General features: G+C 62.1%; 1 protein-coding gene across 1 annotated transcript in view; it reads right to left on the reverse strand.

Annotated features, from left to right (window-relative positions):
* Nucleotides 1-17532, reverse strand: part of PTCH2 (patched 2) — a 21959-nt gene extending 4427 nt beyond the window's left edge. Inside the window, 19 exon segments of the mRNA XM_030494508.1 lie at nucleotides 269-449; nucleotides 539-681; nucleotides 865-1177; nucleotides 1264-1669; nucleotides 2182-2300; nucleotides 2381-2506; nucleotides 2592-2684; nucleotides 2808-2963; nucleotides 3042-3173; nucleotides 3402-3549; nucleotides 3911-4032; nucleotides 4128-4323; nucleotides 6224-6315; nucleotides 6542-6611; nucleotides 6735-6924; nucleotides 16797-16989; nucleotides 17229-17327; nucleotides 17330-17460; nucleotides 17463-17532. Of these exon segments, the coding sequence (XP_030350368.1) occupies nucleotides 269-449; nucleotides 539-681; nucleotides 865-1177; nucleotides 1264-1669; nucleotides 2182-2300; nucleotides 2381-2506; nucleotides 2592-2684; nucleotides 2808-2963; nucleotides 3042-3173; nucleotides 3402-3549; nucleotides 3911-4032; nucleotides 4128-4323; nucleotides 6224-6315; nucleotides 6542-6611; nucleotides 6735-6924; nucleotides 16797-16989; nucleotides 17229-17327; nucleotides 17330-17460; nucleotides 17463-17532 (2980 nt within the window).
* Between the last annotated feature and the right edge of the window lie 8356 nt (nucleotides 17533-25888).

Raw genomic sequence — 25888 nt, forward strand, 5'->3', positions numbered from 1 at the left:
GGCTTCTGTGTGGTGAGATGCTCATGGGCTGGGAGCAGGGGTGTGTTGCTGCATGCTAAGGGCATAGGGTGGAGGGGGACAAGCATAGGGGCACAAGGAAACAGGGCAGTTTCTCTACCAGAGGATGCTGATGGGGTGAGGGATGTGGGGGTTTCTCTTCAAGGGGATTCTTGCAAGGTAGGAAAGGTGCAGGGAGCAGGGTCCTCTCTGCAGGGGGATGCCAGGAGGGGCAGGAGGGGGCTATGGGGAGCCCACCGCGCTCACTCACTTCGCAGGTTCTCGCCCGTGGTGTCGTACTTGTCATGGATCCACTCGGGGGGTGGTGGGTAGAAGTTGGCCTGGGAGGCAGCGAAGCCCAGAGGGTCATTGCTGGCCCACACCGTCAGGCAGATGTAGAAGGTGTCGGGGGGGATGATGCCGTTCTCGTCCACCAGCCGTCGCGTGGTCAGCTACGAGGAGAGCGCAGGAGTAGGAATGAGCTGAGCAGTGGGCACAGCATCATCCCCAGCCCAGTCACCCCAGCCCAGTCCCCACGCACCTGATTGAAGTTGAAGGGCTCCTTCTTGTTGCCAGTCTGGATTAGGAGCTTGTACGCCAGTGCCCCGTCCTCGGAGCCATTGCGGTAGCTGTCGTGGGTGATGCGCCCGGCTTGCCAGTCCCTGTCAAAGGTGGCCTGGAGCCCTGGGGATGCAGTGTGGTGGGTGAGCATCCCTTGGGGCACACTACCAGGGCATGCCGGTCACCCTGGGGACACGATGGGACCACCCTCCCCAGGGAAGACATTCCCAGATCAGCAGGGAGCATGCAGGCTGGGGAGAGGGTCTTTACGCAGGGGAGGTCATGGAGAACAGGGATGTCCCTCACCTCTGAGCCAGTCCTGGAAGTAATGGAGCCACATCTTGGGCAGGTCACGGTTGCCCTCCCGCACCACATACTTGACGGTGCTGAAGGCCTGGTGCAGGCTGAGCAGGGCAGCTTGGGCACCGGGGTAGTGGAAGCCACCCTTGGTGACGATGAACATGTTGTAGAAGGAGAAGTACTTGAACTGTGCTGAGATGAAGGCATGTGCCTTGGTGTCCCGTGGCACGATGTCCGTCAGGTAGAGCCCATCGTGCACCATGGTGGTGCCGTAGAGGCTCAGCCCTAGCAGCGCCAGGAACAGCACCGCCACCACCACCTGTGGGGACAGCAAGGGGGAGTCATACAGGGTCCTGTGCCACCAACCCACCTCGGGTGGCACCTCCGGGGCCATCCCCATCTCACCTTGCTCCGGGTCCGCAGGAGGAGCGGGGCGTACTTCTCCCGGGCAAAGTCAGCCAGGCTCCAGCGGCAGAAGGGCAGGGGAACACATTCCCTTCCACTCTTAGCCTCATCCATCTGGGCCAGCAGGTCCCGCGTGGAGCTGGATGGGGCGAAGACCTGCGAGCCCATGGGGTCGGTGGGGGGCAGGAGGACAGCGGGCGAGGTGCACACTTGTGAGGTGGGTGGCAGGACGGTGACGACGTGGTGGCCCGAGGGGTCGCACCGGGTGAAGGCTTGTACGGTGGTGGTGATCTGGGTGCTGGTGGCCACACCAGGGTGACCATAAGGGGATGGGTGGCAGGCGTGGTTGTCATTGGCGTCAGCAAGCTCCTGGGGTTGGATCTGGATGACCCGTGAGGAGCAAGGGCTGTGGGGAGAGAGGAAAGGAGGGAGGGAAGAACAGGATGAGTAATTTGGTGGTAATTTGAGTAAATTTGACAGACTGAGAAAACTGGGGCTGTTCAGCCTGGAGAAGAGAAGCTGCGTGAAGACCTCAGAGCAGCCTTCCAGTATCTGAAGGGGGCCTATAAGGATGCTGGGGAGAGACTCTTAGGGACTGTAGCGACAGGACAAGGGGCTATGGGTTCAAACTTAAACAGGGAAAGTTCAGGTTAGATATAAGGAAGAAGTTCTTTACTGTGAGGGTGGTGAGGCACTGGAATAGCTTGCCCAGAGAAGTGGTAAATGCTCCATCCCTGGCAGTGTTCAAGGCCAGGTTGGACAGAGCCTTGGGTGTAGGGGGTTTGGAACTAGATGATCTTAACATCCTTACCAACTCAAACCATTCTATGATTCTATGATTCTAGAAGGACATGTTGAAGGAGAGGAGCAGGGGTGAACATGGGGTCAGCCCCATCGTGGCCAGCCTGGCGCTGGTACCTGTAGAAGCAGCAGAGGATGTCGAGCCGACGTTTCTCCCGGCGGTACAGGTCCAGGCTCAGGATGGCGGGGAAGACAAACAGCACCATGGCGAAGTTGAACACCACAACCACCGCAGCCTGCAGTGCGAGGGGACATGTCAGAGCAGGGTCTGGCCAGCCCTTCCTGCCCATGCCCTGGAGAGGGACCCTGGTCCTACCTGGAGGGAGAAGGCACGTAGGGCAGGGATGGGCACCAGGGCTGCCATGAAGAAGGCAATCATGTTGCTGACAGAGGTGAGAGCCACGCTGGTCCCTGTGCGCTTCAGGCACTCGCCTGTTCGCTCCTATGGGGACAGAGGGAGGGAGTGATGAGGGGCTGCAGAGAAACGGAGGGAGCCAGGGAGCCCCCGGTCAGAGCTCGGTGCTCACCTTGAAGGGGATGTGGTGGCTGGTCTCAGTGAAGGCGTGAGCCAAGAGGAACATGTCATCCACACCGATGCCAAGGGCCAGGAAGGGCAGGACCTGCCAGAGAGCAGCTGGTGTCACTGAAGGGACATGGCCACCACCCAGGAGGGGACCCGGCCACCCTGCAGCCCCCAGGGTCCCACCAGCCCCATGGTACCTGGCTCTTCCTCCAGCACATACCTGGGTGGTGGCTGCGTTGAAGGAGATGCCCAGCAACGAGCAGAGCCCCAGGCCAGAGGCCACGGAGAGAGCCACAAGCAGGACTCCAGCCAGGCCCACAGCCCCTTGGGACTTGGAGCAGTCCCACCGCAGCATGGTGACACAGGCATAGGCCAGCTGGAAGAGCACAGTGGGTTAGTGGGGACGGGGGGTGAGGGAGGGATGGTGGGGGAGAGAGGAGGGGGGCGCACACACCATGAGGAGGTAGCCCCCGGCCACCCGGATGGCGCTGACGTCGGAGAAGGACTTCATGATGTCGTTGAGTGTGGTGGTGGAGAAAGCGTGGACGCTCTGCGTGGCATTGGGTGGGATGGAGTCCTGTGCCAGCTGCCAGAGGTGCACCCCGTTAGAGGAGTCAGGACTCCTTGCTCCCCATTACATCCCCCAGAGCCACCCAGGGCGACAGCATCACCGCTGAGGGTCCCTAGAGACCCACTGGACCACAAGAGAGTGATGCCAGGACCCGTGGCCACACGACAACCTGGACACAGGGGGATGCCACACAACAGGCTCATCCCTGCCCAGCCCCACGTGGGGGCCATTCCCGGTGCCCACCTCCACGAATTTCCTCTGCCAGGCTTCCAGGATGGCACCCGCCTTCTCTTCGCTCCAGCTGATGTCATGGATCTCGTAGTCATCCTTGAAGTGCTCGAAGAGCTGCCGGGGGCTCATGAGGAGGAACATGGTCTGCAGGGCCTCGGCGCTGGGGGACAGGCACGCACCTCGCTGGGACCGGCTGCAGCACCCCGGGATGCAGGAATGGGTCCATCCCCCACCCCACGGCTCCCAGCCCCACCGCAGACACCCAAGGGAGGACCCAGGCATCCTGTCCCGTTCCCACCTTGTTCTGAAACACTGCCCCACTCGCCAGCCCCATACACTCATCAGCATCACACATCTTTCCACACAACCCCACAGCCCCTCTTGCAGCCAGGGCAGGTTCCCATGGGCATCACATGAGGATGAGGATGAGGGAACCCTGCCCCAAACCATCCCAGGGGTGAGTGCTGCAGCCGGGACTCTGCACTATGCCTTGGGGACACATGCACCACAGCAGCTCTCACCGTAGCAGCTTGCCCTGGGAGTCTTTGGTCGTGCCGCCTAAAATCAGCTCCTGCTGCCAGCGCATGAACTTCCTGGAGAAGCCGTGGCAGCCCCCTGAGAGCTCGGCTGGGATGTCAGGGCTCTGTGGATGGAGGGGAGGTGTCAGGAATGCAGGGAGGCAGGTGGGAGAGCAGCAAGCCCCTGCATCCCTCCAGGTCCCCACAGGCTGTAACCCACCTGCTGGCTCTGCTTGTTGGGGGCACTTGGGGGGCACTGGGGGTCACGGGGGTCCAGGCAGGGCCGCTCCATGTAAGCCTGCCCCACCTCTGCCTTGTCCAGCAGCTCTTTGAAGCCTTCCAGGGATGTGAACTGCCCCAGCTCCTCCATCAGCTGCAGAGGGTCCAGGTTGCTCCACTGGATGTCCGGGCGGCCCCTGGTGAGACAGCAGGAACGGAGTGATGAGGGATGCTCAAACCCACATGTGGTACCACCACCACCACTGCCACCCCATCCCATGGGTCCCAGGGATGCCCTCAAAGGCAGGGTGTGAGGATCGAGAGGAGCAGCATCAATCCCCAGCGCATCCCTTACCCCCTCCTGGGGCTGCCTGCAGCATCCGCCGTGCCCTGCGCAGCGCAGCGGCCGTGCCCCGAGTCAAGTAGCATGCCTGATCCTGTTAGGCTGGGACAAAGCGGGGGGAGCGGGCCCCGCTGCCTGGCCCCGCTTTGTGCGAGCAGTCAGGCCGATTACTGCCCGCGGGCTAACATCTTGATAGAGGGGAGCAGCCAAGGAAGGGCTCCCGGCATCCCCTCAGCCCTTCCCACTGCATCTCCCCAAGCTGGAGGGTCTGGGGCTCAGCAGAGGTTCTGGGCACTCAGGACAGTCCATAGAGGTCCAGCAGGACCCCATGGGAACGTGGATACCTGGGAAAAGGGGCTTTTCCATTGCCTGTGGATGCTCTGCTCCCTCCATCCCAGCCCAGGGTGCTGGGGGCCAGTTCCCAGCCTCGCTCAGCTTCTTTTTTAAGACAGAAAGGACACACAAAAAAGCCAGTAACCCAGCCCAGCACTCCAAAGAGGGGAAGAAAAAGCCCCGAGCAAGTGTGGGCTCTGGGGAGAAACGCAGCCTAATAATTCATGAAGGCTGGCTGGGCCGGAGCCGGCCGCTCGAGATTCCCACATACCAACCGGAGCTGCTGCTGCTTCCAAAGAGAGCCCCTTTTATCTGCTTTCGCTTGCTTCACTGAGCCAGCGCAAATCCTTTTGTCTTTCCATAGATTGCTACTCTTTGTTCTCCCAGCTCCCGCCCCGCTCACCCCTCAGCGTTAAAAAGGGGGACGGGTCCCCATGGGCTGGCCAGTGCTCAGCCGGGGTGCCCGCCCGGGGAACCCACTCACCCAGCTGCGAGGGGAGATGGGTCCCACCGCTGCTGCGGGTGCCACCCTGCCTGCCATGTACCCCTGCACCGGGATGCTGCCCACACCAGTGGGTGATACCCGCAGCATCCCGATGGGCACAGTCACCTCAGCGCTGCTTGCTCCCGCTCCCGGCTGCTCCCCAGGATGGGATGGGGAGAACCTGAGCTCCTGGGGGGGCAAAGCTGGTCCCCCAATCCTGGCTGGAGATGCTGCGGCCCCTTCCCCCTCCTCCCGTCCAGCAGCAGCCTGAATAAGGCCACTATTTCATCTGTTTGGCAAGGGGCAGCTTTCAGAGCAGCATTAGCATGAGAAAGCACGGGGCTGCGTTTGCTGACAATGCACAAGCCGCCCCAGCTCTCCCGGACAAACACACGCGTAAACAGAAGGAATGTGGGGGGGGGCTCCCCCCTGCCCAGCCCAGGGTCCCCAGCCCCACCACCGCGGTGAGGGGAGCTGGCCGGGAGTCACCCGCCACCCACCCTGGGGACGCTGTGTCCCCTGTTCCCCTGGGCACTGCGCAGGAGTGTGGGTGCCTCCTCACCATCGTGGCACCCAAAAAGTTCTCTAGGCGGAAGCAGCACCCAGGGACCTGCCTGTGGTACAGCCTCTGTCCCCGCATCCCCATCCCTCGCTGGTGTGATGGCGTGTGATGGCATGGCATGGCATGGATAGGCATCTCCTGCCCATGGGCTGCAGCTCCAGCCCTGCCAGGCGGATGAGGACAAGGACCTGTCCCCTTGATCCAGCAGGACAAGCCATGTTAGTGGGACCCTCATCCTGGGGATGAGCAGGAAAAGCAGCAGCACTGAGGGACCTCGGGGCAGCAGGGCCAAGCTGCATGGGCAGCACAGCCCTTTGGCAGCCACCCCAGCCCCTTCTCCCAGCCACAGTGCCCAAGGCAGCCCCCAGCACTCACGGGAGGTAGGCTGAGCCTCCCTGCAGCTTGGAGCCTTCCCAGAAGCAGTCCAGCGGTGTCAGGATCACGCAGGGGAACAGCTTCTCTATCATCTGTGGAAGGAAGAGATGCAAGCGGTCAGCAGGGATGGATCAAGCCCCTTCTGCTCCCCCCTCCTAGCCTTGCTGGGCTACCCAAACCTGCACCCTCCTGCATGGGTGCAGCACATGGGGCTGGTAAGCCCTATCCTCACCACAAGCCATCCACTGCCCATTTCTTGAGGGACTGACCCCCCATGGGGGGCTCCATGGGGGACACCACGCCATGCCCAGCACTCACCCTCTCGATCATGCCATTCTCAATAATGGGGACACCTGACTTGTAGCAGATCTTGTTCAAATCCCACGATCTGGAAAGGCAGAAGGCGGAGCTGAGGACGGGCATCATCCCACAGAGGACACAGCAAGGGGTGGAGGGACACGCAGGACACAGTGGGGGTCCCTGTCCCCACCCTGTCTGGAGCCGGACTCACTTTCCGTACAGCGAGACTTGGACTTTGCTGGCGGCCAGGGCCGCCTCGAGGTGGAGCTGCAGGGCCTCCTGCGTCAGGATGTTCTCCCCATCCCTCTTTGGGGTCTGGATCAACATCTGGGAGGTGTAGACGGACTCCTCGCCAAGCTTCTCCTTGGTGTAGCGTAGCTCCTGGCTCACCCGGCTGCCCGCTGTGGAGGGGACCACGACATGCTCAGTCAGTGCCCCCAGGCAGGCAGAGAACCTGTCCCACCAACCTGTCCTGCTATCAGGATGCCCAAAGAAGGGGACAGGCAGGACCGAGGCCCCACAGCATTAGATGGTGCCACATTAACCAGGGGGGACTTCTTGCCATGGGGTTACCCAACTGCTGCATCCTCTGGGTGCTTGCACCCAGGGGACCCAAGCAGGGAGCAGCAGCGGACCAGGCACCCCCCTTCCCACCAACACGGGTATTTCCGGCCCCAGGGCAGCTCGAAGATTTTGCTTTCCCCAAAACAACCCCATGGATGAACGGATGGCTGGTGAAGCGGATGGGACACATCCTGCCCACTCCCACCCATGCACTGTGGTAGGTGCTGCAGATGCCCAATGCATCCAGCCCCCAATTCAGCAAGTAGAACTGGGGACACCCCACTCCATCCATGCCCAGCTCTTCTCTGGGACCCCAAGATGAGCAGCGCTTTGGCCAGGGAATCGGTGCAGGGAGAGGCAGGCACCCCCAACCCTGCAGGTGCGGGCTGCCGCAGGAAGGGTTTGGGGTCTGAGGAGGGATGCGGTGCTGGGGAGCTCCGCAGGACCCCTCTGGGATCTGTCCCTGATGGAGCAGGATTGCTTCAGGCACGGCGGGGCAGAGGTTTCCGGAAGAAGCCACTGACTTCATCTGCAGCCGCCTCAGCATGGAATTGAAATTGCCTCCCGGCCAGCACGGCTGGGGCTGAGATCAAACCCTGCGTGGCCTTTTGCATGCAGAGCGCCATGCCAGGGACAGCCATCCTCATCAAATGAGGGGCTCCCATCCCTCCTGGCATAGCAAAAGGGGACAACACAGCCCAGAGGAGGGTGAGAGACCAGTCCCAAGATTCCCCCATCAAATGCAATACCCATCGCCCTGCTCCCAGCTCCCTGCCTGAAGCAGGGGGATGTTTCATGTAGCCCCCACCCCATTGCCACCCACTAGGGATACCCGAGGGTGCCTGGTGTCGGAAAGCATCCCAAGGCAGTGCTGCAGGCGGGGGGGAGGCCGGCTCCTGCCCAGCCCTTGGTGCTGGGGGGGGGTCAGGATTCATCCACACTGGGACGCTCCCTCAGCAAGAGGCGGGAGCCCCGGCGGGCCTGGCCCCCCGCCAGCACTGAGGAGGCCAGAGTGAGACCGCAAATAAAGAGCAGAATCTTCCCTTTTAATGACTTATTATATGGGTTGGTGTTTTTTGGTGGGGTTTTTTTTTCCCTGCTTTTTGGGAACGGGGAGGGGGAAGCGTCTTTATTGTTCCTGGCTGGGCTGGGGAGCAGCTGGTGTCCATCAGATGCCAGTTGGGATAGAGGTTGTGCCAGGGCCAGGGAGGGGGGGGGACACGGACACGGCCTTTGTGTGTGTGTCAGAGGGGACAGCAGCGCCCGGGGTGAGGGGACGAGGACACAGGGAGGGTGGGTGTCACGGAGAGGCAGCAGGGAATAGGACACCCATCCCCTTCCCAGCAGGCTGGGAGGTCGGGCAGGAGGTGCGCCGAGCTGCTCTGATCTCAGCCGTGCCACCCATGCTGAACCCGGGTGGGTGGTGGGACGTGGCGATGGGGGGGGGGGGGTGTGTTGCCCAGCATCACCGCCATTCCCAAAGGATGCATCCTGCTGTGCCCCACGGGCATCTCCACCCAGCACGGGAGGAGCCACACATCTGTAAGCGTGGAGTAAGGGGGAGCGCCCCGAAAAATTAAAGGGGGGGGGGAAGAAGAAGAGAGAAAATAAAAAGCCGTCCCTTGTAATTAGTGTTAATTTGGAACAGGGCACTGCGAGCCGTCAGCAAGCTTCAAAGGCTGTGAGGAAGCCTCAAATTCCAACACCCTAATTAACCAAAGAGCAACATGAAAAGACAAGGCAGCGCACACAGGGCTGCCAAGGACACTTCAAACGGGCGCGCGCCCGCCGGCCGGCCGGCCCGGGAGCGGGGTGAGACGCCCCACGCCGCACGCAGCCCCCCGGCCCGGGGAGGGGGCCGCCCCAATACCAACAATGGGCACCGTAATGAGGAACTGTATGTAAATTCTTCCTCTTCTTCTTCTCTTTTTTTATAATCCCAATTAACAAAGGGAGCATTTGGCTTTTTCATGCAAAGGGCCCTCTGGTTCCAATCAGACGCCCCAGCCCTGCTTATTAACAGCCTGCTCCGCTCCCCAGTGGGGTTTGGAGTCATCCCCCTGGATCCCTACACTGGGCAAAGAGACCTCAACATCTCTCCAAAAGCCCACAGCGGGGTCTGGGGGCAGCCTGAGCATCCTCCCTCGGGTGGGCACCACTTCTGGGTACCACTGGCTGGGGGCTTCACAGGGTGTAGGCATGCAGCAGTGTGGGCTGGAGGGTGGATGGGACCCCATGCCCACCCGCACCCCAAACACCCGGGGTGCAGAACGGGCTCCCACCGTGCCCAAGTCGGAAGGCTGGGTGGCAGGGAGGGGATGAGGGCTGGTGTGGGGCTGCCTCCTCCCCACGGGCCACACCGGGGGAGCCGTCCCCATAATTACAGCATCCGCCACAAAATTACAGAGCAGGGCAGGAGCCTCCCTGCCCCTTCCTGGCCACCCTGCCTGAGCCACCCCCCGCCACCACTCCCCGAACCCTCCTGGCACAGGACCCACAGCCACGGCCCCCACGCTGCAGCTGGGTCACCCTCGCACAGCGGGACCAGCTTGTGCCCTCGGTTGCACTGGTGAGTGCCAAGACCGGCCAGTGACAGCACCCCTACACCCTCCAGCCATGGGCAGCCCAGCCAAGACAGAGCTCCAGGCCCTGCATTGCCCCCCTGCCCAGGAAGGGGTCTGACCCAAGCTCACTCCACTCTCCTCCAGGGGCTGCCAGCACCCCACAGACAGCTCAGAGGGTTCCAAGTCAAAGGAACCAGGTCCTGTGCCCCCAGCACAGGGCTGACGCAGCCACCCGCCTGGCATGACAGCAAGGGGACACCCCATCATGTTCACCCAGGGCAAGAGGTGGGCAAACCCCATTGAACCCCTGTCTCCAAGCACCCATGGGTGGGGGGCAGCGTGCCTGGGCAGCACCAGGAGGGCAGTGGGTCAGGGCAGGCTGCCAGCCCCACACGGAGCCCTCCCTGCCTGGCATGGGCAAAGGGGCTAGAGGCAAGGGAAGGCCATGGGAGGTGCTGGAGGCCTCAGAGAGGCACTGATGTTCCCCCAGCAGACACACACTGCTGCAAGGACCACAAGGACCACACTGTGTCCCCCAAGGGTGGGTGGAGGTTGTGGTCGACAGCAGTGCCACCACTCTGCAGCACCACTGCTTGGGTGATCTGGGTAGGACAGGGTGGCAGGGAGGGAGCACGCCGGGGTACATGTCCTTGCTGGGCCTCCAAAAGTCAGGCCCTGTTCTCCTGCCTGGTGTAACAGGGCTATGGGATGTGGTGAGTCCCAGATTCAGCTGGTGCATGGGGGATGCTGCAGCCCTGTCCCCAGGCCAGGCCTGACCCCAGCTCCAGATGTGCCCTCCTCAGCAAGGGAAGAGCTGGGGGTTGCTGAGAGCAACCCCCTTTCCACAGCACAACATCCCGATGCTGGGGCTAGAAATCCCTGCTCAAGCCCATAACTGAGAGAGGGGCAAGGCCATGCCAAGATGCCCTGGGAAAAGCCATCCCCACGGGGACACCCCCCTGCAGCATCTTCCTCACTGCAACAAGGGGCACCCTTGGGGGCAAACACCGGCCTGCTGAGCCATGCTGCAGCACAGACCGAGTGCATCCGCTCGCAGATATACCCACCCCTACGTGATTAAAGCCCTCAAGGGCATCGGAGAGATGCCAGCAGCATCCCACATCCCCTGTGCCATCCCACATCCCAGCGGGAAGGGTTCCCGAGGCACCGCCCCGAGCATCCCTCAGCCGTCCGCTTCCCCGTGCTGAGCTGCGCGCAAGCCAGAGGCCACCTTCAAAGTGTTTTGGGGCGGATTAGCTGGATTAGGGAGGCAGTGAAAGGACCCATGCTGCTCCGGAGGAAGTCTCGCCCAGGGCACGCTGAAAGAGCCATTTTTACCTGTCCCGGCCGCTACCGCCGGCCTCGCCAAAAGCCCCGCGGCCCCGTCCTGTCAAAACACGTCCTCCCGGCCCCATTCACCCCACGGAGCGGGGCTGGCCCTGGGGAAGGGGGGTAGGTGGGTGGCAGATGGGTGTCCCCAGCAGCCTTGAGGGATGAACGAGGTCTCTCACCGCTGCTCCGGCGCCTCCAGCCAAACCCGGCCCCACCGAAGGGGCTCCCACCGCCCGGCTAAGTCAAGAGGGGCGGCAGAAGAGGGGGGGATGCCTTCAAAAAGCCAGCGGCAAAGGGGCTGAAAGAGCCCGTTTGGGGCCAGCTCCGCAGCCGCCGGCCCCGGCCAAACCCCTTTTGTTTAAGGGCGAAGCTAAATTAATGTCTTTATTACCCCAAAACGCGGGGCGGCGGTTCCCAGCGCGGGGAGGGGGGCAGCCGGGAGGGGACAGCGCGACCCCCGAAAAAGAAGGGGGGGTAAAAATAAGGAGGGGGGGGGGGAGAGAGGGGATTCAGTTGGGAACTATTCACCGCTAAGACTCCTGTCAGCATTGACATAAATTTCCACTGGTGTTGGCATTTAGGCATTTGCCATTTCCATATGTATAGGGCTGCCTGTACTAATTATGCTAATCACCCCCTCTGTTGGCTGCTGTGAAAAATGGCCACATTAGGCACTCCACTGCTTGCTAATGTCACTTAATGTGTGGTTGAAACATACATTCATCCCCCTCTGAATGGTGAAATTTTTCCACATTGCTGGCTTCATTCAGGCAAGAAATGAATTTTTTGAACTCAGACCACTTTTCCAGGCCCGAGGGAGAGGCAGATAATAAAACCCTCTTCTCGGGCCCTGGCGCTGCCCCCTCCCAGCCACCAAATAACATTTAAAACGCAAAAAAAGAGCCCCCTCCCCGAGTCGGGATATGTCTAAGTTTATATATAAAAAAAATAAACAGAAAAAAAACCCCACGCAACCAAAAAATCCCACTTTCTAGGAAATAAAAAGAAACCATACAGATAAGTTGAAAAGCAAAGCAAAATGGATAGGGGCAGATAAGCCACAGCCATCTGTAAAGAGCCTCCCAGCCTCTTTGGGTTAATTAGCAAGATTTTCCAGCCCGAAAAAGCTGACCGAGCTGTCAAGGAAGGGAAAAGGAAAAGCCAGAGGTTTCGCGCTCGCCTCCCGAAGATAAATAAATAAAGGCGAACTGCCTGTGCCCCATCTTTGGGCGGGCTGGGGGCTGAGCCCTCCCCACAGAAAGAAAGGTCCTTTCTGAGCCAGCTGGGGCTGCGAGGGAGAAGGTGCTTTGGAGCAGAGGGCAGAGCCAGCAGGCGGGTTTTGGGGATAACAGGGACCTCAGCACTCCATGGCAGCAGTGCCCCAGCTGCCCTTCACTCCCCCGAGCCCACAAGGATGGGGGCACAGGGACCCCAAGGATGCCCAGACCCTGTGAACAGAGAGGACCGCAGAGTCCCAAAGGAAAAAGCCCACCAGGCCAGGCAGCAGGGTCCCCAAAGCTGCCCCTTCCCTCCCCATGGTGCAATACCTGTGCCACCGCACCCCAAGAGGAGCGGGGACCCTGTCCCTGCAGGACGCTCATCTGGGGACCAAGTGGGGACGTGGCAGCCTGGGAGCCGCCTCTTGGGCTCAAGGCCGACTTGATCCCGGCAGGAATCTCGCTGCCCTGGCCACAGGGATAAGCTGCCATCAGAGCCCCCATGCTACTGGCACCAGCCCCATGCAGCCCCCCAGCCCTGCACCCCGGCTTTGCCGTCTCCTTTCTCAGCCCCTGCATCAACATCTCACCCCACAAAACCCACCCGCCGGCAGCAACAAGACCACCCACCTCTCCCTGTGCCCACCCAGGAATGGCCACAGCACCCTGCTTCCCCCACTGCTGCTGCCCCACACCTCCCTGTGTCCCCCACCATGCACAGTGGGGGACAAGGGCTGGGAAGGGGGGCCACAGAGGGTCTCCCCAGGGCGGAGGCAGGGTGGGGAGGGCAATGAATCCCCATCGTCAGCTTTCTGTTGTGGCTTTCCCATCCCCGATGCCCCTCTCTCTGCAAAGACAAAGCCAGCCAGGGTCTCCTCTCCCACTTGCCCCTGCCATAGGGGGAGCCCCAGGCTGCACCCCAACCCTGCTCTGGGTGCTGGGGAGAAGACATCCTGTGCCAAAGTTCTGTTGCCGAGTTCAAGGAAGGCCAAAAACTACCGCCAAGGGGGTTGAGGGTGCCTCAGCTTCATGCTCCAAGCTGGGAACAAGGCAGCAATTTCCCCTCACCCTCATATCCCACATCCCATTTCATCCCACCAGAACACTGGGGGTGTCCCTGACCCCTCCAGCAAAGGGACAGGGTCTTCTCCGAGGAGACTCATCAGCTCTTTGAGAGCGCGACGGCTGCGCGGGGCGCTGGGCTGTTCCGGTTAGGAATTAACCTGGCCTTCCTTTGAACCAGCCCTCGGCGCTATAAATCAGGCAGACCCATTCACCACCCAGGGCTCTGCCTGCCCGGAGCTCGCCGCCCCAGCCCCTTGGCCCTGCAGACGCGCTGGGAGAGCCAGGAACAGCTGCCAGGTGTCCAGAGGTAACTCAACACTCGCCGCTAGCCGGGGTTTCAAAGCCTCCGAGTGGCTAATTGCTTCGGAGGAGCCTAATTGAACATTTCCACAGGCGAGCCCAATTTATAGGGTGACACGGCCTCCTCCCATCTCCCAAACAGGGATGCGGGTCAGGCATCACCCCAGGACACCGCAAGCATCCCCCAGAGCTGAGGACAGCCCCTGGATTGGGACAGGAGAGCCTGCACTTTCCCACAGTGGCCAGGGTCACAGCCCAGGCTCAGAGGGAGCCTTTGGGGGACCTGCCAGCAGCATGGCCCCAACACTGACCCCAGCCATGGGGCCAAACCAGGGATGCTCACCATATTCCTGTATCTGGGGGGACAGCAGCATGGTACCCCCACGGGAAGCAGCTCCTTTCCCACCAGGTCCCCAGCTCCTGGATGGCTGAGCTCAGCCTGAAGCAGGGAAAGCCCTGCACAGGGTCATTCTCCACTCCTGCAGGGCTGGGACCTCACCTGGGTGACGTGGTTTGGGTTGGAGCATCATCAACCCACATCCCTCAGCCTGGCTAGGCAAAGGCGAGTGACCAGGTACAGGCCAGCTTCAAGGGGTCATCAGAGGTTTCCCAGAATCCTCAACCATCCTGCTGGCCTAGGATGATAGGCCTCAACCTAGGACCTGCTGGCCTAGGATGATAGGCCTCAACCTAGGACCTGCTGGCCTAGGATGATAGGACCAGGACTCCCTGCACACACGCCCTCCCCCTTAGACAGCCCACAGCACTGCCTTAGGCTGGGATACATCATGCTCCTGTAAATATCTCCTCACACATACCCAGAGAGGGTAGGAATGGGCACCCCCTGGCACCCTGGGGATCCAAAGCTTTGGGGCCAGACTGATGGGGCACCAGCTTTGCAAGAGCTGCACTCCCTTGACCTGCTATGGCAGTACCAGGAACACTGCAGAGGGACACTCACACCAGCCACCCTGCCGCACACCCAGGGACAGCAGAAAGTGGTGGCTGAGAAAATATCAAAGCAGCTTCAAGTGCTCAGGACCCAACCCCACAGCCTGGGAAATTGTGCTCTGCTCCTGAGGGCCAGCCCAGGCCCTCCTGCCCCCTGATAATGCCCATCCCCACACCAGCAGCACGGGGTGCAGAGATCAGGGAAAGCTGGGTACACCCAAGGACACCAGGGAATGCTTTGATCTCACCAGAAAATGCAGAAGCACAGGCCAGCAGAGAGGCAAGGACCCACAGATGGTTATGGGGAAGGAAGGCAGCCCCACAGCTGACATATGAAACTGAACGAGCTGCTGCAAACCTTCATTCCTTCCACATCCTGACCCACGCATGCCCATCAGGGACCCCGCAGGACTAAAGCCACATCGTCCTTGGTGGCCGCAGGTAGTGCCAATGCCTGACAACAGCCTCCCCGAGCACGCCGGGGCCGTGCCACCCAGGAGCAAGGCATGGAGGGGTCCGCCCCAAGTGCATGCTCCTGGGGGAAGGGCTCTGCTGGGAAGGCCAAAAGGGGGCCCTGAGCAGCACCCTCAGCATCACACACCATCTGCACCCCAGGCACTACAGATCCAGAGTAGGGGCTGCATGCAGACTCTAATGCACCATCACCCAGGAAGGGGCAGGACACCCCAGGTCAGTGGTGGTGTGCTGTAGGGTAAAAAAATCCAGCTCCTGACACCAAAGGAGATGCCCCAGCCATGAGAAAGAGCCAGTTCCCCAGAGAAGCCCCAGCACCTACGTTACAGCCACATTACAGTGTGGGGGAAATATCCCCCAACAGCAGCCACAGTCCCTCCTGGCTGTACCCATGTGAGCAGGGAAGCACGGTGGGCACAGAATGTGTGTGCAAGAAAAAAACAGGTTTCTGGGCACTTCCAGCCATCCCCAGGCTCGGCCCCTTCCCCATCCCGCTTCCCTCCCCACGCACCGCAAGTCCCATTCCCTCCCCAAACAGGAACAACCACAGCTGCTTCCCTGCCTCCGGCCGCGGTTGCACAGAACACTGACTCCTTGCAACCCCAAAAGCACAATAAAAACCCGATGGAGCCGGAGCCACGACCCGAAGCAAGGGAACCACGGCGGGAGCACGTCCCTCCTCCAGCAGCCACCGCTCAGGCGCCGGCCGGACCGGGAGGTACCACTGGGTTTCTCTGCTACGTGTTGCAGAGGGAAGGGGTGATGGAGACAAGATCTGGGGAGGGGGACACACACACAGAAGCACCCTTGGGAAGTGGGGAGCAGGTGGGAGAGCTGGGCATTCCTGGGCAGGGGTGCATGTGTGTGAGCAGCGAGGCAGCGCAGCGCTTTTCTGTTTTTTTAAATTAAGGGAAAAAAAAAGGGGGTGGGAGAGCAAAGTTGCTTCTATTGTTGAACCAAATCCAAGAGTAGCTGAGGACCACACAGGGAGCGGGGCGTGGGGGAGGAGGCAGCGCTCCCGCACAAAGATGGCTGACACCCCTCCGCTGAGCAACATCTGCCCCTGCACAGCACCCCGCGGGGACCCCAGCCTGCGAGACCCCCCTCGCAGGGCCTGGCAGGGATGGGGGGGGGGAGGCCATGCGGGGTGCTGCCCCCCTACTCCCGCCCTTTTCCCCCATGGGACCCCCAAAGCGGGAGGGAAAAACACAGCAAGCAAATCGCAGCACCGGGGAGCGGAGCTGCAGGGAGAAGGGAGAGAAAATCCACGCTGGAGTTATTAATAACAAAGGAGGGGGGGGATCAGCCGCTTCCCCTCGGAAACGGGGATTTGCTCCTGCCTGACCCTGCCCGCTCCCCCCGGCCCCGCCGGGCAGGGGGTCCTCAGCCGGGACCGGCAGCCCCGCGGCACCGGCTCTGCCCCGGTGCGGGGCTGCGGCTGCTCCGGAGGCTCTTCCCGCGGGGAACGGCGTGTCCACGCGTGGGGACGCCAAACGCCGTGTCCGCCAGCGCGGGGACCCCGCCGGGACACACGCGTGAGGGTCCCTTCGCAACGCGGCACCACGCACCGAGCGGCCGCGCAGAAGGGACCCGGGCTCACGGGCACCCACGGCCGCGTCCTCCGCGGGCCCACTCGCGGGACACCCGGCGGCATCATCACCATCCTCATCCTCCTCCCGGCCCCTCTCCCGCGCTGTCACCTGCCTCCGGGCCGGCCCCGCACCTCCGCGCCTCGCAGGGGGACAAAGCCACGACCGGGAGCGGGACCGTTCCCACGGGCGATCGAGCCCGCGGGGCCGCGCTTACCTTCCACCCAGAGGTGCTCGATGTCGGTCTCGATGGAGGCCACCCGCAGCCCCACGGCCAGCGCCCCGAACACCAGCAGCCCCACGAAGAGCACCTTCCCGCAGTGCCGCTGGATCCGGCAGCCCAGGGCGAAGAGCAGCGCCTGAAAGCGGGCCCGCAGCCACTGCGGGGCCCTTTGGCCCACGGCCCTGCCCTGGAGAGAGGGCGAGGATCAGGCTGGGGGATAACAGCAACCCCTGCCCGCGGAGGGGACCCCGCAGCCGGGCGGGATGCTCCGTGTGCTGCGGAGCGGGGCCGGGACCCCTCCGGCACCCGCGATGCTGGCGGTCCCCGAGCCGGGGGAACACGGGGGTACCCACACCGGCTCCGCACCCCCCCCTACCCCCCAAAGGTCGGAGCCCTCGGCGGTACCAAGTGATGTTCGCCCCTTACCTCGGTCAGCGGCTTGCGGCGGGCGGCGCGGAGCGGCGGCGGCGCGGCGCGGGGGGGCTCTGCCGGCATGGCGGGGCGACTGGCGGGGCTGGGCAACCCCCCGTTATGTGGGGCCGAGCGCGGCGGCCCCCATGCGCGCGGCGGGGCCGGAGGTGCCGGTGGCGGAGCGGCGCGGTGTCGGTGCGGAGCGCTCTGTGCCGCCCGCCGCCCGCCGCGCCTCTAAAGGGGAGGCGGGGGCGGGGGGCGCCGGGGCCGCGCCGCCGCCGCCGCTCCCATTGGCCGCCGCCGCCGCGGCAGCGCCCATCGCCGCTGCTAGGCAACGGCGCGCCCGCCGCCGGCGGCCACACACGGCGGCAACCCCCCCCCCTGCCCCGCGCCACCGGCCCCCCCCCCCCACACACACCGGCCCCGCACGGCCCCGCCGCGGGGGGGAGCGCGGCGGCGGCACCGCGGGAAACGGGCCCCCCACCCCACCCCGACACCCCCCCCAGGTCACCGCGTCCTATGGGACCCCCCCGGAGTAAACCCCATCGCAGGGTACCCCATAGACACCCCCAGGGATGGGCATCCCCCTGTAAGCACCCCAAGGGTAGGCAGCACACACACCCACCCCAAAGGTGGGAAGCTCACAAGTGGGGCATCCCCCCATGGACACCCCCCAGGGATGAGCATCCTTCTGATACAGCTGCTCTGCAAGGAGGTGCCCCATGGGATGGACATCGTGCCCAATGGCAGGGTGTGCACCCGTAGTCTCTTCCCAAGGGTAGGCATCCCCCCATAGCTACCCTCCGTGGTCCAGGCATTTTCCTCGTATCCCCCCCAGTGCTGGGCAGATGCTCCATACCCATCCCAAGGGCCAGGTATCCCACCCAGGGCCAGGCATCTTCCCATAACATATACCTAAGGGATAGGCAGCCTCCCCAAGGGCTTGATACCCCTCTATGTCCACCCCCCAAGGGCTTGGCAGCCCCCTATAGCCATCCCAAGGGATAGGCAGCCCCTTTCCAGAGGCTGCACATCAACCCTGCAGCCATCCCAAGGGATGGGCATCCTTCAAAGGCCAAGTGTACTCTCCCAAAGGACGAGATATCCCCATGGATGCCTTTTCCCAAGAACAAATTACACACACACCCAAAAGCAGGGTGTCCCCACACTCCCAGTGCCAGTGATCCCAAGGGCCAGATATTCCCCTAGGGACATGGTGGGAGGCAGGAACACACCCCAGTTTTCGGGTGGGTGCTGCCCCATCCCTGCTATGGGAAGCCAAGCCCAACAACCGGAGGCAGGGGGGCACATCACTCCCATCCATGAGGCAGGGGATGGGCAACAGGGCAAGGGGAAAATGCCACTAGTGATTTGTGGGGTAATAAGGATTATTTCTTTGCTCATTTTCTGCCCTTCTCAGGTCTTTATTGGACAGACCTGGTGCTGCTTCCACCAGGAACATCACCCTGAGGAGCTGCCAAGGGCACCCAGGGGAGTCAGTAAATCCGTATGGAGCAGCACCCACCCCACATACATCCCCATCCTCATCCCCACTGCCCACCCCAGCCCTCTGGAGCACTGATGGTGATGCTCATCCTGGCATCTCCTTACTGGGCCAAAATAGGGGAAACCCCAATAAATAAGCTGAGTTCCTCAGGCAGCCCCTCTGCCCCCCAACCTGTGCCTGCCAAGCTCTCCTGGGCCCCAGCGGCACGTAAAGGGTTTCTCCCTTGTCCGGCAATAGGCCTGTAGCATCTGGCGTGTCCCCAAATGCAGAAGGGAAACGGCTATTCAGCACTTCTGCTGCCTGATTGCTATTAACAGCTCCACCGTTCCTCTTCCTCAGTGGACCCACTCCACCGCTGGGAGCTGCTGCCTTTTATGAGCTTTATCCTGAAAAACCAAGTTGTCATCCTTCTCTCCAGCACCATCGGTTCCCCTGATCCACCTTCTCCATCCGCTTCCTATCTGCCACCATTGGTTTCCACCTGGGGCTCTCCCACTGGTGCCCTGCACAGGGAAATGGCATCAATGTCCTTGGAAAAGTCATGGGATGGTCAATGGAGATGCGCTCGGTGTCTGCTGGGGCCCGGGGCTGAGCTGCATCTGCCCCATCTCAGGGCACCAAGGGTTCCCCTGGGACCTGGGCTCCTGATGCTGCGGGACCAGCTTCCCTGACCGCATCCTGGCTCACCCATGCCAGCACCAGGCTCCTGTGAGGACCACACAGGACAGGCTGTGCCAGGACCATCCCTGGCACCCCTACGTGCTCTGCAGGGGGGTGACCATCCCAGTGATGGGGCCAGATCCTGCCACGCCAACAGGGATTGAAATCCCAACCGGAAAACGCCTGTGGGCAGGACGGGGCCCCTGCCCTGATACCACGGAGATGGGCTCCCGGACAGTGGGTCTGCTCTGAGCTTTGGGTCTCCCTGCAGGGCACTTATTTCCCCTGGGAGGGGACGTGGAGCTCTGCGGGCCTTGGGGCAGTGGGATGGGGAGCAGGGGCTCGGCTCGTGCGCAAGGAGGCTTCAGTCGCCGCTTCTTGCTGACCGGCTGTTTTATATCAAGGCGGGAGGGGGGATTTGCTGTTCTAGATGGTATTTTAATGGGCAGGCAGGCAGCTGGAGCCTGGGAGAAGCCTGCTTTACATTGTTTGGGGTTGTAACAAATAAATTCAATTAAAGGCAAATGGCTCCGCGCAGCCCCCACCCTGCGCAGTGTCTCTGTGGCACCGGTGGCTGCGAGAGCCGTGGGTGCGAGGCGGGAGCCCGGGGCTTTGCCCCACACCGGGGCCACTCAGGGGCCCTGCCGCCCCACTCATCCCTTGCCCCTGCCATGGGGAGGTACCATGGGGAGCCGGTGGGATGCGGCGGGAGCCAGGGCACGGCACCCACTGAGCACCCGCAGCGGGAATGGCGTGGCTTGGGAGTCCACCCTGTCCCCACTCTGGGCGTCCCACCCCGTCGAGCACAGAGGATGGGAAAATCCCCGCGGGCAGGATCCACGCCGCAGCGGGTGCTCCTCGGGGAAGGGCAGCCCAGGACAACGGCCTCGGCAGGCAGCGGCATCCTCCTCCGGGGTGTGGAGCTGGGCTGTGCAGGGCCGCCATGCAGCCCCGGAGCCCTGCGGCCAGCGGGGAAAGCAGAGGGGACTTGGCAGGGACGTGCCAGAGCCTCGGCACGCTGTAAACAGCCGCCGCCGCAGCAGCAACTCCTCTGCCGGGAGCCAGCGCCGGGCGTTTGTTAGTTGGAAACCAGATGGTGCTCTCCCAAGCACCGGCACGGCCCGCCCGGCTGCGGCCCTGCGCCAGCAGCGGGCTCCCGGGGACCCCGGGGCTGTGCTGCGCCCAGTGCTGGGACCCCATCGGGGTGGCCGCAGAGATGGGGGTGCCAAGAGGGGCCCCCTAAATGCATGTGTAGTATCAGGGTGTCCCTTGCCCCATTGCTTCCCCCAGCCAGCACCAGTGTGTCCCAAGGGATGCTGTGTCCCAAAGGGATGCTGTGTCCCAAGGGATGGCGAAGGGAAGCATCCAGCAGAGGGGATTACAGATGGGATATTAACATATCCCATAAAACCCCACACACATCTCAGCGCTGCACTGTGCCTCAGTTTCCCTGTGTCTCCCCAACAGCAGGAGGCTGAGGAGAGGGGGTAAAGGCTGGTCCCCAAGTCAGAGTCCACCTGGTCCCCCTAGATAGGGCTGAGATTGCAGGGAAGGGACAAATCCTCATCTCCAAGGCCAGGGAAAGTGCTGGGGAAGGAGCAGAGGGGTCCCTGCCACATCCCACCTGAGGACACAGCACAGAGGACATGGCCAGCGAGCCCCTATCCCAGCATCACCAGTGGGACCCGGGGGTCCAGGCTCTTCCCCAGTCCCAGCAGTCCTAAGGCAGGTGCACCGAGGGGCACGGATGGACCCATCCCATCCCATCCCTGGGATTTTGGGGGGGTCTGCAGCAAGCAGACGAACAGACAGGGCTGGGGAGGGGCCGGGGGGCAGGACGGCATCCCCGGGAGCCGTGGGGGGGGGGTCCTGCACTGTTTACAGAGCTTAAAACCCGCCTAAGCCCCGCAAGGCCACAGCGCACAATAGCATGTGGACGTGGTGACACCGGCCGTCCCCACACCACCTTGGAAGACAGAGAGCCCTGCCACCCACCGCCAGCACCGGGATTAATTATGATAATGTAGTTCTTTCCCCCTTTGTCACCCTAATGAATGGGCCCCTTTAGGATTTTAAGGCCTTTGTTTGGTGCCTCTTTACTGCGGTATTGTAGGATGAGGACTAGCAGGTGGCAGGTCCCCAAACAGCCCCTTTTGTCTCCTTTGGGGGCTGTTTTGTGGTGGGGTTGGGGAGGGGGATGCGAGGATGCGGGGAGGGAGGGGGCTGCAAGGGGGATCCTGGATGGAACCATAGGGCTCACCCCATCACTGTGGGGCCGTGGCACCCCATGCTCTGCATCGTGGCATTGGGGACCACTGGCCCCGGCCATGCCCTGAGCTGCCCGCGCCCTGGCCCGCTCGGTGGGCAGATGCCGGGAGCCACTGTCTGAGCCCCTGCCTTGATCTTTTACTGCCAGGGCAAATCAATTACCCGGCAGAAAAGTCCCTAAATCCCACCATAAAACTCGTTTAGCAGCCGCCGTGGCGCTCGCCAGGCCCTGGGCAAACCTCGCCCGCTGCCGGCACGAAGCCGGGAGCGATTTGCTGCGGGGAGGGTGGGCAACTGCTGCTGCTGGGGAAGGTTGGGCTGCAGCCACAGCTGCACAGAGCATCCCCATTCCCGGGAGGTGGGTGACAGCTTCCAAAGGGTCCTGGCTGTGCTCAGACCCTCCCCACAACTCCCTGCCCCTCTGCACCACGCTGTCCCCATCCACATCCCCTGGGCACAGGAGCAGCTGGGGATGTGCCAGAGCTGGGGATGGCACTGGGGATTGGGGACAGATGAGGTGGCATAGAGGCACAGGGAGAGGGGACAAGGCAGGGCATGGATGTGCCTGGATGGCAATGCCTTGTGCCAGCATTAGAGTCCGTGCCATTGGCTGTGAATCAGCGCTGTGGTGGTGATGATGGTGCCTTGCAGCCAAACAGCATCCTTAATACCATGGGGACAACGCCAGTGCAGGGACACCACCGGCATGGGGCTGAAGGACCTGGGAATGGTTGATGTCTCCCTGGTGCAGGTTGGGCTGGGAGATGCCTTCAGGTTCAGTGCCAGGCACTGAGGATCCCTCTGCCCCATGGTACCATCCCCATGGCACAGGGGACCCTGGCTGCCCCATCCCCCTGGATGAGCAGGGCAGAGAGGCTCCATGGGGAGGGAGCAGATCCTGTCCCAGCACCGCCGGGGGCTACAAACCGGTGAGCAGCGGGGTGGTAAAACGGTGACAAGTAATTGGTGTCCCGGCCAGTCCTTTCATGCCGATGCCGTTTTATGGGTGAGGAAATTGCTTGTGAGTCAGGAACACAGGAGACAAATTTAGGAAGTGCTCTCTGAATGTGCCGGGGTCAGGCGCCGAGGCCGAGCGCTTGAAACCTGGGTGGCCTCGGCGCTCGCCCCGCATCCAACCCCCCAGCTCCTCGGCATGGGAAAGCAGACCTTTTATCTTATCACTGCTCTTCCGCCGCTCCGGCATCCCCCACATGGCCCCCTCCCGGCGCAGACACAATGCACAGTGGTGGCCAGACCCATATCCAAGACCCTCCAGGAGTGCCTGGGTTGACAGGGGGCTTGGGGTCTCCTATATTGCACTGTGTCCCCTCGTCCCATGGCGCCTCCGGCCAACAAGGCGCTGTGGGACGAGGGGACATGGGATCCCCCCATTGGGAACCGTGGGCCCCTCCGGCCAACAAGGCGCCATGGGACGAGGGGACATGGGATCCCCCCATTGGGAACCAGCCCTGGTGCAAGCTGCTGTGGCTCAGGGGATGCGGTGATGGATGCAAAAGCATCCATATGCCATGGGGCAAAGCGATGCCTGCAGCTAGTCCCCATCCCACGGGCAAAGATGCCGGGGTACACTGATACACTGACCCCCACGCTGCAGCACTACCCCTCACACCTCTTTCCCCACATCCCCTCCGTGCTCCAGGGAGCAGGTTGTCCCTTTTGTTCGTTTGCTCCGGTTTTAATTGGGAGGAAAGGCCGCGGCCCCATTAAAACGCACCCGGACGCAGCCGACGGCTACCTTGAGCGCGCAGCCCCCCATCCCCGGCCGCTGCATGGAGCGGTTTGGATGTATTTGTCTTGATCGCTGGCCAAGCGCTCTCTCCTGCAAAGCAGCATGTTTCTCATTTTCTGTAGGTTTAACTCCAAATTAATTTGTAAGTGATCTAGGTTTCTTGTTCCCCGAAAGATACCTAATAGCAGGGGGGGAGCTCCTGCCAACCGAAACGTCTCAGCGAGGTAAAGGAAAAGCAGGAAAAAGAAACCCAGGAACTGTGACCCCTGGTGGGTATTTAACAAGGTGTCAGGGCGAGGGATTTTCGGAGACGGCTAAGTGGATGTGACACCGGCCCCGCGGGTCGGAACGGGGCATGGAGATGCTCCCGCTGCTCTGGCGGCTGCTGCTGCCAAGTCTCATCCTGACCCAGCCCTTGCGGGGAGCAGGAGCAGGGAGGGATGCTCAGCACCCCACTACCGAATGGGTGATGTGAGCCTGGGGTGCGAGGAAAGCGGAGGGAACAGGCCGCGCTTAGGGATGGGGTGAGCCATCCCAGCATGAGCCATTGGAGATGCCCTCATGGGGTACCAATGGCGCCTGGTGCCGAAGTGCTGGTGTGCGCAGGGAGGCCCCACAGAGCGGGGGTCCCTGGGGCTGGTGTGTGGTGCGGGGGGCCGCATGGGAAGTGGGCACGGTTTAATTGGGCGGGCGGCCGCGCGGCGGGGCCGGCTGCTGGCAGCAGGACACAAGCTCTTTTGTCTCCGCTCTCGCTCCCGGCACCGGCTGGGGCTGGCAGGGCCCGGAGCGGTTCAGCCACCGAGAGCCGAGCTCGCCACGGGGGCAAGCAGCCAAACCCACCCTGGCTCCTCGGGCTGATGCAGGGCTCCGCTGCACGTGAGGGAGCGCCCAGGTGGCCCGTGAGGCTTCCCCAGTGATTAAGGGGATAGGAAACGTGTGGCAAACCCTGGCAAAGAGCCCTGCAGCCCTCCCCGTGCCCCTTTCTCACCGGGAGAGCTAGTGGGAGCAGGCAGACCCCTGCCCTCCACTGGGCTGGGGCTCCACAGGGCTCCCAGGGGGCTGGCTGCATGGCCTGGGCTTTGGGGCTGCAAGGGTGTGCAAGACCTGGGCTTTCGCTCTCCAAGGCTGGATCTGTGAGGAGATGCCAAGGAGGGATCTGCAGCAAGAGCAGCGCTGCTTTTGGATCATGGCTTCTCTCAGATCCCCTCTGCAGTGCAGGGTCACCAGCCAAGGGGCTGTGCATCTCCCCTATTCCCTGGCAACCTCCAGGCATGGTGGGTCTGCAACCCCTTGGGTGATGTCCATGAGGGTTGGTCTTGGCTGGGGAAGAAGGGGCTGACCCCCACTACGTGCACTCTTTGCCTGCTTGGTCTGGAGCAGCACTGTAAGGAGCCTGGGAGCCTGCTCTCCCAGACCTCCCTCACCACATTGGGAACAGGGGCTATGGAGGTTGGAAAGGAGATCGTTGTAGAAGCAGAAGTGATCCCCAAGTGATGGGGGCATGGCCTGGCCACCACTCAGATGGAACCGTCCCTCCTTGCAGAGCAGCTCCAGCCCCTTGCATGAGGGAAGCAGAGCTGGGGCGGTTGGGTTCATCGAAGCCAACTGTGGATCAGCGAGCAGAGCGCGGCCAAATCCCTTCTTCCCGGCATCTGGCACCAACCACCCTCTTTGCAGAAAGGCCCATGCGGGGGGAGATGCTGCTGTTGCTCAATGACCCTGTGAGGACTCAGGTTCCAGCTCCTTCCCAGAGCTGCTGGGGATGGCTGGGCCATGCGGCCGAGCACCACTGACCTGAAGAACAGGCACCATCACGGTGGTGAGGGACCTCTCATGGGCAGCGCAGCACTCCCTGAATCTCTCAACCTGTCACTGGAGGATTCCCAGCTTTCCTTGCTTGGAAGCATGGCTGGATGCTTTGGGAGAATCCCGGGGCTGGGGTGAAAATCAGAGGGAAGGGACTGTGGGGCATCTCCAATGCGCCCATCACTGCCGCTGGCATCACCCATCGGTCATTCCTCATCATCCCTTCCAGCTCTCCAGCACTGGCAGGCGGCTGCGCCCCAGCCCTGGGTGCAGGTGTTCACCAGAAACCATGGTCCTGAGGGACTGTGGTTGGTCCATCGCTGCCTTCCCTGCCTGGGGCGACCCACATCCCGCTGCGGGGTTAAACTCCCCAGGGAAAGGAGGGAGGAAGATAGGAAAAACAATCACAAGAATTTGTTTCATGCTGCCTGGATCCCTCCCCGCACGCAGCAGTGTTTTTGGACGGCCAATTTATAATCAGCAGTGTGGAATGTTGTAAATTAAATATTTTTAAACAACTTTGCTCTCTCTCTGGTTAAACATTTCAGAGATCGCTCTTTCTTGTCTGTCTCTTGCTGGGTGGTCCCTCCATTCGCCCGTACATCTTCCTCAAACACAATTAACCATTTAGATGTTGCACAAAGGAATAGCTTATGCATACAACACCAGTCGCTCGCTGCTCCG

This window comes from Strigops habroptila, chromosome 8, assembly GCF_004027225.2.
Source record: "Strigops habroptila isolate Jane chromosome 8, bStrHab1.2.pri, whole genome shotgun sequence".
Classification (NCBI taxonomy): domain Eukaryota; kingdom Metazoa; phylum Chordata; class Aves; order Psittaciformes; family Psittacidae; genus Strigops; species Strigops habroptila.